This window comes from Entelurus aequoreus, linkage group LG06 (genome assembly GCF_033978785.1).
Source record: "Entelurus aequoreus isolate RoL-2023_Sb linkage group LG06, RoL_Eaeq_v1.1, whole genome shotgun sequence".
Lineage (NCBI taxonomy): Eukaryota > Metazoa > Chordata > Actinopteri > Syngnathiformes > Syngnathidae > Entelurus > Entelurus aequoreus.
The window spans coordinates 3,481,914-3,495,367 of record NC_084736.1 but is presented as its reverse complement, the minus strand read 5'-3'; the positions used below and the strand labels follow the sequence as shown (position 1 = coordinate 3,495,367).

General features: G+C 36.7%; 1 protein-coding gene across 3 annotated transcripts in view; it reads right to left on the bottom strand.

The window, feature by feature from the left end:
• tecra (trans-2,3-enoyl-CoA reductase a) overlaps nt 1–13,454 on the bottom strand; it is a 30,540-nt gene that overhangs the window by 9,831 nt on the left and 7,255 nt on the right. For all 3 annotated transcript variants that reach the window (XM_062049859.1, XM_062049861.1, XM_062049862.1), the window contains 6 exons: nt 11,617–11,732; nt 11,434–11,539; nt 9,512–9,584; nt 9,402–9,445; nt 9,273–9,330; nt 6,571–6,659 (listed from right to left, as the gene is read on the bottom strand). In XM_062049859.1, the coding sequence (XP_061905843.1) occupies nt 6,571–6,659; nt 9,273–9,330; nt 9,402–9,445; nt 9,512–9,584; nt 11,434–11,539; nt 11,617–11,732 (486 nt within the window). The remainder of the gene's footprint in view (nt 1–6,570; nt 6,660–9,272; nt 9,331–9,401; nt 9,446–9,511; nt 9,585–11,433; nt 11,540–11,616; nt 11,733–13,454) is intronic.

The following is a 13,454-nucleotide window of genomic DNA, read 5'->3' as shown; positions in this document are numbered from 1 at the left end:
CGGGTTGTGGAGACATTAAAAAAATGGTGTAAAATATCCACTGCCCAGTTAGCTCATACACGTCTTTAAATCTCTGGATTGATGAAGTAATGTGCTGATCATTCTTACTGGGGGACCCTGGGGAAAAAGAGTTAATATGGTTCATGGGGACCACATTTAAATAATTTTGCATAATTCACACAAATTTGTACGTGACTACTGAGGACCATTTATAAAAATAAAAAAATTTAATAAATAAAAAAAGTTGATGGATGGATGGATGATCCTCAGAATACAGCACTACAGCTGTCCTCTTATAGGAAGTTTCACCACTTGAATGTACCAGCTACAGCCCGATGAGGGGGCTGCTGTGCAAATGTCTCACACTCAAACTAACCAGTATACATGTTTTATGGGCCAAAGCTTAAAAATCACTTAGGCATCTTCAGAATGGATCTGACTATCATTTAAAAAGGTTTCCCTTTAGGGGACCTGTTTTTTTGTCCCCATACCGTCAGAGGTCCCCTAAAGGTGACTGTGTAAACAGAGCGATGTCCCCATTAAGTAAGCATTGCCAGAACACACACACACACACACACACACAGATCCAGCTGTAAAACCTTCTGCGACCACCAGATGACAGCATTTGTACATATTGAACTCACCCTTGTGATTGACTACACACACTTACTCTTAGCATCATGACAGTGTTGATTTTTGTACTTTCAACACTTGAAATGTTTGAACAACTTCAGATTTTTCTTTTGATATTAAAATAAATATTTGTTTTATGGCCTTTGTATAAAATTAAAAAAAAATCACAGTTTTTTATAATGGAAAAATGCAAAACATGCATTATTTCTAAAAAATAAGTTGAATTTGGTTAACTACAGCATTGAATAGGTCAATAATTGATGACTTTGATTTTGATATGGCAGACAGCTTATTTCTACAGAGCTAGAATGAGAGAGAAAGCAGGCAGGACTCAGTTGAGTTTGAGTTCACGCAAGTATTTTATAATATATACTAGGGGTGTAACGGTACGTGTATTTGTATTGAACCGTTTCGGTACGGAGGTTCCGGTTCGGTTCGGAGGTGTACCGAAACGAGTTTCCACACGGACATATTAAGTGGCGTAACGCTCGTTGTCTAAACAATGCACACCGAGGCACAACACAAAATGCCAGACATTTGAGGCATTTAAGAAACTCCGCCCTGACAGCTCCGCAAAAGAGGACATGTCCGGTGAAAATGATAAATGGGTTATACTTATATAGCGCTTTTCTACCTTCAAGGTACTCAAAGCGCTTTTGACAGTATTTCCACATTCACCCATTCACACACACATTCACACACTGATGGCGGGAGCTGCCATGCAAGGCGCTAACCAGCAGCCATCAGGAGCAAGGGTGACGTGTCTTGCCCAAGGACACAACGGACGTGACTAGGATGGTAGAAGGTGGGGATTGAACCCCAGCAACCAGCAACCCTCCGATTGCTGGCACGGCCACTCTACCAACTTCGTCCACGCAGAGGACGTATGGTCAGTCTATCGTAGCCCGTTAGCGACTACGACAGACTGACCGTACGTCGTCTTTTCACCGGGCATGCTCTTTTGCGGAGCTGTCAGGGCGGAGTTTCTTAAATGCCTCAAATGTCCGGCATTTTGAGTTAGGGTTGCGTGTATTTTCAATGTACGTTCAGGGTTAAGAATTGTAGTCAGCTGGACGCGTGTCTTAATGAAATTAAACAATGGATGTCCGCTAACTTTTTGCAACTCAACGCTAAGAAAACGGAAATGCTGATTATCAGTCCTGCTAGACACCGACATCTATTTAATAATACCACCTTAACATTTGACAACCAAACAACTAAACAAGGCGACTCGGTAAAGAATCTGGGTATTATCTTCCACCCAACTCTCTCGTTTGAGTCACACATTAAGTGTTACTAAAACGGCCTTCTTTCATCTCCGTAATATCGCTAAAATTCGTTCCATTTTGTCCACAAACGATGCTGAGATCATTATCCATGCGTTCGTTACATCTCGTCTCGATTACTGTAACGTATTATTTTCGGGCCTCCCTATGTCTAGCATTAAAAGATTACAGATGGTACAAAATGTGGCTGCTAGACTTTTGACAAAAACAAGAAAGTTTGATCATATTACGCCTATACTGGCTCACCTGCATTGGCTTCCTGTGCACCTAAGATGCGACTTTAAGGTTTTACTACTTACGTATAAAATACTACACGGTCAAGCTCCTGCCTATCTTGCCGATTGTATTGTACCATATGTCCCGGCAAGAAATCTGCGTTCAAAGAACTCCGGCTTATTAGTGATTCCCAGAGCCCAAAAAAAGTCTGCGGGCTATAGAGCGTTTTCTATTCGGGCTCCAATACTATGGAATGCCCTCCCGGTAAAAGTTAGAGATGCTACCTCAGTAGAAGCATTTAAGTCTCATCTTAAAACTCATTTGTATACTCTAGCCTTTAAATAGACTCCCTTTTTAGACCAGTTGATCTGCCGTTTCTTTTCTTTTCTTTTCTACTCTGCTCCCAACCCGGGGTGGACCGCTAGCCTGTGCATCGGATGGGGACATCTCTACGCTGCTGACCCGTCTCCGCTCGGGATGGTTCCTGCTGGCCCCACTATGGACTGGACTTTCGCTGATGTGTTGGACTTTCACAATATTATGTCAGACCCACTCAACATCCATTGCTTTCGGTCTCCCCTAGAGGGGGGGGTGTTACCCACATATGAGGTCCTCTCCAAGGTTTCTCATAGTCATTCACATTGACGTCCAACTGGGGTGAGTTTTCCTTGCCCGTATGTGGGCTCTGTACCGAGGATGTCGTTGTGGCTTGTACAGCCCCTTGAGACACTTGTGATTTAGGGCTATATAAATAAACATTGATTGATTGATTGACAGCCACTCTCCCAACTTCGTCCACGCAGAGGACGTATGGTCAGTCTATCGTAGCCTGTTAGCGACTACGATAGACTGACCATACGTCCTCTTTTCACCGGGCATGTCCTCTTTTGCGGAGCTGTCAGGGCGGAGTTTCTTAAATGCCTCAAATGTCCGGCATTTTGAGTTAGGGTTACGTGTATTTTCAATGTACGTTCAGGGTTAAGAAGGGGTTAAAAACAAAACAAACAGCAGCATTGGTGAGGGAGGGGCAGAGAGAGTTATGATAAACGCGCATGCGTCGCCAGGCTCTGCTTTTTATCCATAGATTTATCACATTTAATGTTTTATTATCTATAGCAGGGTTGTCAAAAGTGTGCCCCGGAGGCCATTTGCGGCCCACAGCTAATGTTTTAAAGGCCCACGGCACATTCTAAAAGTACTATTAAGATAAACAAAAACATAACAAAAGTGAAATAAAAAAGCTTCAAGGTTAAACGTCATTTATAAAAAGTTGCAATGTTGACTAATAAATCAAAGCTGTTTTTTTTTCTTTCAAACTGTCATTGCTCAAAACATAATATTGAATCAAAATCAATGTTATTATGAATTATTGACCTATCCAAGGTTCCCATTACTTCACATTAAATATTCCACTACGAAAAATATTTTTGGTGAAAGATTTTGCAAATAAATAACCCAAAAATGTATATTTTGTTGTTTTCTTACTGTACCGAAAATGAACCGAACCGTGACCTCTAAACCGAGGTACGTACCGAACCGAAATTTTTGTGTACCGTTACACCCCTAATATATACATATAATATATATATTTAACTGGCCAAAATCATTTGCATTGCATTTTAGCGGTTTGATGGCAGTTTACCTCAAAGCTCTTGAGAATTTCGCATCATGGTTTTGTGGTGCAATCTCGTGATTAAGGTGCACAGTTACACCAAAACAATAATTACTTGTTTTTCAATCGGCAAGGATGAGATTCATTCGGTTTTCTTGGAAAAGGCATAGTAATCCAGGATTACAGTCTGTTAAAAATAGCGGTTATAATGGGAGTCAATGAGGCCGAACGAGGTCTTAAGAGAACGTGTGTATACTTTGTTGGCATCCTATTCTGACATCATTGCTAGTAAAAACACACAATTTCATGAAAAAAAAAAAAAAAAAACGTGAAAAAAGTCTCAGATTAAATTTCAGACCGCTAACTTTCAAACGTAATCATATTACATAAGGAACACATGTAAAACCCATTTTTGCCCCAAGGGGTGCACAAGGGTTAAAGCAGTGCACCCCCACACTCCACGCACTCTCTCCAGCGACTATAAATAGTAATGATAAAATATATATATAATATATAATAAATGCGTTAAAATGTAATATCGGAAATTATCGGTATCGGTTTTTTTATTATCTGTATCGGTTTTTTATTTTTTTATTAAATCAACATAAAAAACACAAGATACACTTACAATTAGTGCACCAACCCAAAAAACCTCCCTCCCCCCATTTCTTTCTGTTATCAATATTCTGGTTCCTACATTATATATCAATATATATCAATACAGTCTGCAAGGGATACAGTCCGTAAGCACACATGATTATGCGTGCTGCTGCTCCACTAATAGTACTAACCTTTAACAGTTAATTTTACTCATTTTCATTAATTACTAGTTTCTATGTAACTGTTTTTATATTGTTTTACTTTCTTTTTTATTCAAGAAAATGTTTTTAATTTAGTTATCTTATTTTATTATTATTATTAAAAAGTACCTTATCTTCACCATACATGGTTGTCCAAATTAGGCATAATAATGTGTTAATTCCACGACCGCATATATCGGTATCGGTTGATATCGGTATCGGTAATTAAAGAGTTGGACAGTATCGGAATATCGGATATCGGCAAAAAGCCATTATCGGACATCCCTAATAAAGAGTATAATTTGTCCATAAAATTGTTATAAGTACACCTCTGCATAACATTGTATCCTTATTAACATTAAAGAAAACCAAAAAAGACAAAATAAATATATATCAGCTTACAACAGATAATAACTTTAATAACATAGTTTTAGTATGGAACAGAAAAGATTTAAAATGCATAAATTTGCCTGAAAAAAAAAAAAAAAATCCTTATTTTAACTATAAACATGTTTTGACCGACTTGAGCCTTTCGGGACTGAAAAATAAAATTAAGCAACATTAACTCAGGAGCACAATGTATAAAACGCTTTAATCTCCCATACAAAAAATAATGCAACAATTGGTGCTAATTTTATTTTTTAAATAAATTCAAATTAGTCAATAATGGCTACAAGGAGCATGTTTTGCAGTGCACAGCGTTTCGAAGCGAGATTTGAAGCGTGATACTGATAAAGCGTGTTGCCTGGGTACACCCACACCACCTGGCATTGCACCACGCCCCACTATTTGACACGGTCTGGGCTAAAAGAACTATATGTAATAGTTTCTCCTTTTGAAATCACTTGTAATGAATGGTCATTTCCTACCATATTGTTTTGTTAGCTTTTGCTGCGGTGCTAATTTACTTCCTAGGCTGACTTGATGAATTGTGTTTCGACGGAATTAAGGCCCAAAAAGGGTGCAATACTCGCGTGCAACCACCAGAGGCGCTGTCGATTCAGTCTCAAATACTTTGCTGTCCCAAAGGCGTACAACATGACATCCCTGATGGGATGCTAAGTTTTAACACTAGCATGGAAACAGGAGTTGAAAACATTCCAATAGAGATTTAACTGTGTCCTAAGAAGCACGCTATGCCTGGCACACCTCCAGTTAGCAGCAGTTTGCTATATACAGCACTGGCATGAAAGCAGGAGTTCAGAATATTCAACGAGAGATCCTACCATCACAGTAAAAAAGAATATTCATGTATATTTGTCAAATTACTTTATTTATGTTTATGTTTTTTTAACGCCAATTTTTGTGAGTTTCTTTCATTTTTGGTATTTTGTGACAAAAATATAAAGTGACCCAATTTGGAGATACATGCTTTTCATTCATGAACTATTTGTGGCGGACATTTTTGATTTTATTTTATCACCCGACAACAACAATACAGGTAGACCTTTTCTTTTTATTACATTTTCAATATTATTTTAATAATAAAGCAAATACAGACGTTCGTCAGTTTTTGTACGCCCCATTTTTCGCTTTACAATAAACCCTCATTCATCTGTTCATTGGTTCCGGACTTGACCGTTAAAAATGAATTTCCTTGGAAGTACTAATTATTGATTATAGTTTGAATATTTTCATAGCTAGAATATTAAAAACTGTTTTTACGACCTGCTAATAAGTTTTGAACATTATGATAGCCATAACCCCGCCTTTAGTCACATTTACACTCTCTCAAATCCAATATAGTAATATTACCTGAGGCTGAGCCAATCAGTGGCCACCATTCTCAACAGTGCACTCTGATTGGTGTGGTCTCATCCAGTGGCCTATACTACTGTGGTATTGATCATTATTATTTATTGAAGTGTTCTCTGTAAAGTGTGTTTTGGGTGTCTGCAACATATTTATTTATTATGGTAAAAATGGCCTCCGTTTTTGTACTCTTCATGTTCCTTTTGTAAGGGATTACTAATGAAACATGTTTATTTATCACCTTGTCTAGCACATGTTTGCATCTTCTTACCTCATAGGTGTAGTTTGGACACGACACCAGCCAGAAAATCCACGTGAACGGATTTTTCGTCGGGTAAGGAATCTTTTTCACTTTTGAACCTGACATGAAAGGGATTGTTTGAATACAATATTTGAACAAGTAGTAGTAGTAATAATTGTAATAGTTGTAGTAGTGGTAGTAATTGCTGTAGTAGTTGTAATAATTGTAGTAGTATTAATAGTAGTAGTAATAATTGTAATAGTTGTAGTAATAGTAGGAGTTGTAGTAGTGGTAGGAATTGATGTAGTAGTTGTAGTAATAGTAGTTGTAATAATTGTAGCAGTGTTAATAGTAGTTGTAATAGTACTAATAATAGTAGTAGTACTACTAAAGGTAATAGTTTTAGTAGCAGTAATTGTTAAAATAGTAGTAATTGTAGTTGTGGTAGTAGTAATAGTTGAAGTAATAATAGTAGTTATAGTTGTACTAGTAGTAATCGTAGCAGTAGTAATTGTAGTAGTGTGAAGTGAGTGAATTACATTTATATAGTGCTTTTCTCTAGAGACTCAGCTCTACATAGTGAAAGCCATTATCTACATATTTGAGCTCCATTTAAAACCAGTGTGGGTGGCACTTGGAGCAGGTTCTTGGAGCAGGTGGGTAAAGTGTCTTGCCCAAGGATACGAGGGCAGTGACTAGGGTGGCGGAAGCGGGGATCGAACCTGGAACCCTCAAGTTGCTGGCACGGTCACTCTACCGACCGAGCCACACCTCCCCCGCAGTAGTAATAACAGTAGTAGTTGTAGTAGTAGTATTAGACGTTGTGGTAGTAGTAGTAGTAATAGTAATAGTTGTACTAGTAGTAGTAATAGCAGCATAAGTAATTGTAGTAATAGTAGTAGTAGTAGTAATAGATAGATAGATAGTACTTTATTGATTCCTTCAGGAGAGTTCCCTCAGGAAAATTTAAATAGTAAGCAATAGCAATTGTAGTAGCAATGGTAGTAATAGTAATAGTAATATTTGTGGTAGTAGTAATAGTTGTAGTAGCAATGGTAGTAATAGTAATAGTAATATTTGTGTTAGTAGTAATAGTTGTAGGAGTAATAGTTGTAGTAGTGTTAATAGTAGAAGTAGTACTAATAGTTGTAGTAGTAGAAATAGTAGTAGTACTAGTAGAAGTAATATTAGTAGTAATCATTGTGGTAGTAGTAATAGTTGTAGTAGTAGAAATAGTAGTAGTACTAGTAGAAGTAATAGTACTAGAAATGATTGTAGTAGTAGTAATAGTTGTAGTAGTAATAGTAGGAGTAAAAGATGCAGTAGTGTTACTAGTAGTAGTAGTAGAAGTAGTAATAGCTGTAGTAGTGTTAATAGTAATAGTTGTAGTAGTAGAATAGTAGTAGTACTAGTAGAAGTAATATTAGTAGTAATCATTGTGGTAGTAGTAATAGTTGTAGTAGTAGAAATAGTAGTAGTACTAGTAGAAGTAATAATAGTAGTAATAATTGTAGTAGTAATAGTTGTAGTAGTAATAGTAGGAGTAATAGATGCAGCAGTGTTAATAGTAGTAGTAGTAGTAGTAGTAGTAATAGCTGTAGTAGTGTTAATAGTAATAGTTGTAGTAGTAGAAATAGTAGTAGTACTAGTAGAAGTAATAGTAGTAGTAGTAATAATTGTTGTAGTAGTAGTAATAGTTGTAGTAGTAGTAGTAGTAGGAGTAATAGCTGTAGTAGTGTTAATAGTAATAGTTGTAGTAGTAGTAGAAATAGTGGTAGTACTAGTAGAATTAATATTAGTAGTAATACTTGTGGTAGTAGTAATAGTTGTAGTAGTAGAAATAGTAGTAGTACTAGTATAAGTAATAGTAGTAGTAATAATTGTAGTAGTAGTAGTAATAGTTGTAGTAGTAGAAATAGTAGTAGTACTAGTAGAAGTAATAGTAGTAGTAGTAGTAATAGTTGTAGTAGTAATAGTAGGAGTAATATATGCAGTACTGTTAATAGTAGTACCGGTAGTAGTAGTAGTAGTAATAATTGTAGTAGTAGTAGTAGTAGTAATAGTTGTGGTAGTAATAGTAGGAGTAATATATGCAGTAGTGTTAATAGTAGTACCGGTAGTAGTAGTAGTAATAGTAGGAGTAATATATGCAGTAGTGTTAATAGTAGTACCGGTAGTAGTAGTAGTAATAGTAGGAGTAATATATGCAGTAGTGTTAATAGTAGTACCGGTAGTAGTAGTAGTAATAATTGTAGTAGTAGTAGTAGTAGTAGTAATAGTTGTAGTAGTAATAGTAGGAGTAATATATGCAGTAGTGTTAATAGTAGTACCGGTAGTAGTAGTAGTAATAGTAGGAGTAATATATGCAGTAGTGTTAATAGTAGTACCGGTAGTAGTAGTAGTAATAGTAGGAGTAATATATGCAGTAGTGTTAATAGTAGTACCGGTAGTAGTAGTAGTAATAGTACGAGTAATAGCTGTAGTAGTGTTAATAGTTGTAGTAGTAGAAATAGTATTAGTACTAGTAGATGTAATAGTAGTATTAATAATTTTAGTAGCAGGAGTAATAGTAGGAGTAATATATGTAGTAGTGTTATTAGTAGTAGTAGTAGTAATAGTAGGAGTAATGGCTGTAGTAGTGTTAATAGTAATAGTTGTAGTAGTATAAGTAGTAGTAGTACTAGTAGAAATAGTAGTAGTAGTAGTATCAGTAGTATTCCAGAATGTGCTACCTGGTGGTTTCAGGTTACGAAGAGCAACATGGATGGAGAAATTCCCTATTTGGCAGAACTGTGCGGGTAAAGAAAAGAAAAGTGTGAGCAGTGACACATCAACTACCTGGATGTTCATCTTCAACTTACCCAGAACATGTAAAGTCCTACATTGACCTGTTGCTGCCCGTAAACTATAGAAAGAGGAGAGGCGGGTGAAGGAATAGCTACTAGTGTAAACAGAAGATAGTTGCACTTACAAGGCGTGGTGTAGAGAGGGTGGTTGATGTGGTACGCCATCCAGGCTGCCATGCACCAGTAATAGCCACAATTCTGACAAAAGCAACACACCCCATGTTGGAATAGTAGTAAGGAGCAAACTGCTGAGCCAGCATTAATACCACTGACTGTAAACAATACAGTTCAAAGGCAGCCACTGCTACCTTGGGGTGAAAATATCCACACAATTCAAATGTTTTGAATAGAGGCATTAATTGGAGCTTTTATATCCAATACAGAACAGTTTAGCCTCGCCCTCCAATGATGATAATACTTGATAATGATACTTAAGATATTGAGAAATGTAGTTTTTCGGTTTACAGTTGCTCGGCTGTCGAGAGCCTGCTGACGTACTGCATAACAGTGTGGTACGCCAGCTGCACTGAAGCAGACAAACAGGCGATTCAGAGGGTCATAAAGTCTGCACCAAAAATCATCGGCGGCCCCCTCCCCTCCCTGAAGGATTTACACAACTCCCGCTGCTTCAACAGAGCAAAAAGCATCACTAAGGACAGTACACACCCTGGCTTCCACCTGTTCCACCTGCTACCATCGGGCAGGCGCTACAGGTGCATCAGAGCCAGAACAAACCGGCTCAGAGACAGCTTCTTTCCCAGAGCTGTCACCATCTTGAACTCTAACTTATAAGAATAATTCACCCCTATACAATATCCTACCCTAATAACCCTACTGTGCAATATTACCCTTCGAGTGCAATACGTCCGACACTGATTGTTATTTATTACTCCGGTAATCTTGTCTTGTTCTGTATATTGTACAGTATTTTGTATTTCTATAGTGTTTTGTATATTGTACAGGATTTCTAATAATTTTTATTGGATAGTAGTCTGTTTATTTCAATTGTTAGTTTTTTCTTTATTACCTGTTGTGTAATTTATTTTTACCCCATATTAGTTCCCACTACCGCACCTTAAATTGGAGTCCTTAATCTCGTCATATGCAAATATTATGACAATAAAGTCCATTCTATTCTATCTATTCTAGTTTAGTTGTCGTAATGGAGGGGATTATTATTAATTTAGGGGGACGAGTCCACACTGTGTATGGACGCACATACTGTATGTAGCTGCTAAATAATAAATACAATATAGGCCAGATCTACGTTTATGATCTGCATTGAAAGGTATTATCGAGTCATACCAAAGACTATAAAAATGGGAGCCATTACCTCCCTGCTTGGCACTCAGCATCAAGGGTTGGAATTGGGGGTTAAATCACCAAAAATGATTCCCGGGCACGGCCACCGCTGCTGCTCACTGCTCCCCTCACCTCCCAGGGGGTGAACAAGGGTGATGGGTCACCCAATCAGAAGTGCACAGTGTGTTCCCAGGTGCAGCCCACACCTATCAGTTTATGGTTTGCGTAAAGGCTAACTTGTTATTTTCCTTTGTAATCTCTGCCTACTGAGCTTATGGTGCTGTTAAGTTATTGTTGCCTTAATTTTTTTTATGTTAATGTATTATTATTTAATATATATTATTGTTTTAGTTGCTTAAGAGATATTCCTGGCTCTGAATTTGCTCATTGCTATTTTTATGTTTTTGTGCATTATTTGTTGCCGTCATCATGAAACAAACAGGTTACTCATCAGTCACTCAGTACTTGAGTCGTTTTTTCACAACATACTTTTTACTTTTACTCAAGTAAATATTTGGGTGACTACTCCTTACTTTTACTTGAGTAATACATCTCTAAAGTAACTGTACTCTTACTTGAGTACAATTTCTAGCTGCTCTACCCACCTCTGGTGTGTGACAATCATTGCTACTTTAACTTTTTAACTTTATTACTTGACAATGGCGATCACATACATTTTGGATAGGCACATGCTTATTGCTAAGCAATCTTTTTACCATTTTGTTGTGCTTTCAAACCGACTCACCTTAAATATGTTCCTCAGAGGCATGGTCCCGTGGGAGATGCGGTGGACAAACAGTGTCTCCAGAACCCTCTTGATGTAATGGAAGGAGTGACAGATGCAAGCAGAACTGCGGAAAAAAGGTATGTTTTTATCTATTTGTTTATGTATTGCAACCCCCTCCTAAAAACACACGTTGATACTCACTGTACCACCCAGTGTTTGCTGCTGGTAAAGTCATATTTTGGAGCGTAGATGAAGGGGAGGCGGAAGTAGAACATTAAATAGATGAGCAGTGGGCCGAGACACTCTGCCAGGAACACCTGAAATGGACACAATGGCGTCATCATGCAGGGAGCCAGCACCGCAGTGTAAGGACAGAGAAGGCAGCGAGTGGCTAAAGGGTGAACAAAGTGAGAGACAAGTGAGAGGCTGGAAGGGGATAAACACCAGCAGGAGAAATGAGGCCATGAGATTAGATGTCCCGGCGTAGAGGACAGACGGAGGAGGAGGAACACAAAGCAGCCAAATGGACTTTTATTACATACGATATGTGACGGGTGTCACAAGTGAGGCTTCTGGACGCCTCAAAATATGAGTTGTGCTTAAATCACGTCTAATGGAGATGCACACGACATGGTATTATGGTAAAACAAATCGTATATTAGTGGTAAATATAGTATGTGTACTATTATGCATACTGATATGCTTGACTAATATTATAACTTCTTTTATATCTAGTCATGTTGGCTGCCCCCTTCCAGCCTATTAGTAGTAAATATAGTATGTGTACTATTACGCATACTGATATGCTTGACTAATATAACTTGTTTTATATTTAGTCATGTTGGTTACCTATTCTACTTTTTTTTATACTTTTATTGATAATAGTAACGAACCCCCCACAGTGCTGCTTAAATAATGAATTATTATTATGCCATTGACTGGCTGTGGCAAGCCTTTATGGAAAAAATTATACATTTTTAGAAATACTAAAACGACATAAATAAATATGTGTCTGTGGCCAATTTACTTTTGAGGGTTGTATTCAAACTAGGGATGTCCGATAATGGCTTTTTGCCGATATTCCGATATTGTCCAACTCTTTAATTACCGATACCGATATCAACCGATACCGATATCAACCGATATATGCAGTCGTGGAATTAACACATTATTATGCCTAATTTGGACAACCAGGTATGGTGAAGAAAAGGTACTTTTTAAAAAAATTTGTAAAATAAGATAAATAAATTAAAAACATTTTCTTGAATAAAAAAGAAAGTACAACAATATAAAAACAGTTACATAGAAACTAGTAATGAATGAAAATTAGTAAAATTAACTGTTAAAGGTTAGTACTATTAGTGGACCAGCAGCACACACAATCATGTGTGCTTACGGACTGTATCCCTTGCAGACTGTATTGATATATATTGATATATAATGTAGGAAGCAGAATATTAATAACAGAAAGAAACAACCCTTTTGTGTGAATGAGGGAGGTTTTTTGGGTTGGTGCACTAATTGTAAGTGTATCTTGTGTTTTTTATGTTGATTAAAAAAAAAAAAAAAAAAAAAACGATACCGATAATAAAAAAAACGATACCGATAATTTCCGATATTACATTTTAACGCATATATCGGCAGATAATATCGGCGGGCCGATATTATCGGACATCTCTAATTCAAACAGAAATTGAAAATGTTTTAATTATTTATTGAATTGTATTTTTTGTTCATCATGACTTGGATACCATAATACATTCTAAAGTGTTGCATATTATAATTTCTAATAATAATAATATTGCAATAATAAAATAAAATGATAATGTTAATGTTATAATTTAAAGTATTTAAAACAGTTGAAAAATAAATGATTTAATATAGTTATAAATCTAGCTATCTATTAAATGTTGCTTAGAGGATAATGAAATGATCAGAAATTATTTAATGAACAAAAACAAATGGGGATTTTTCTTAACTCCTTTAATTTGTGATTAATAATTCATAATCCATTTTCTATACCGCTTACCCATATTAAT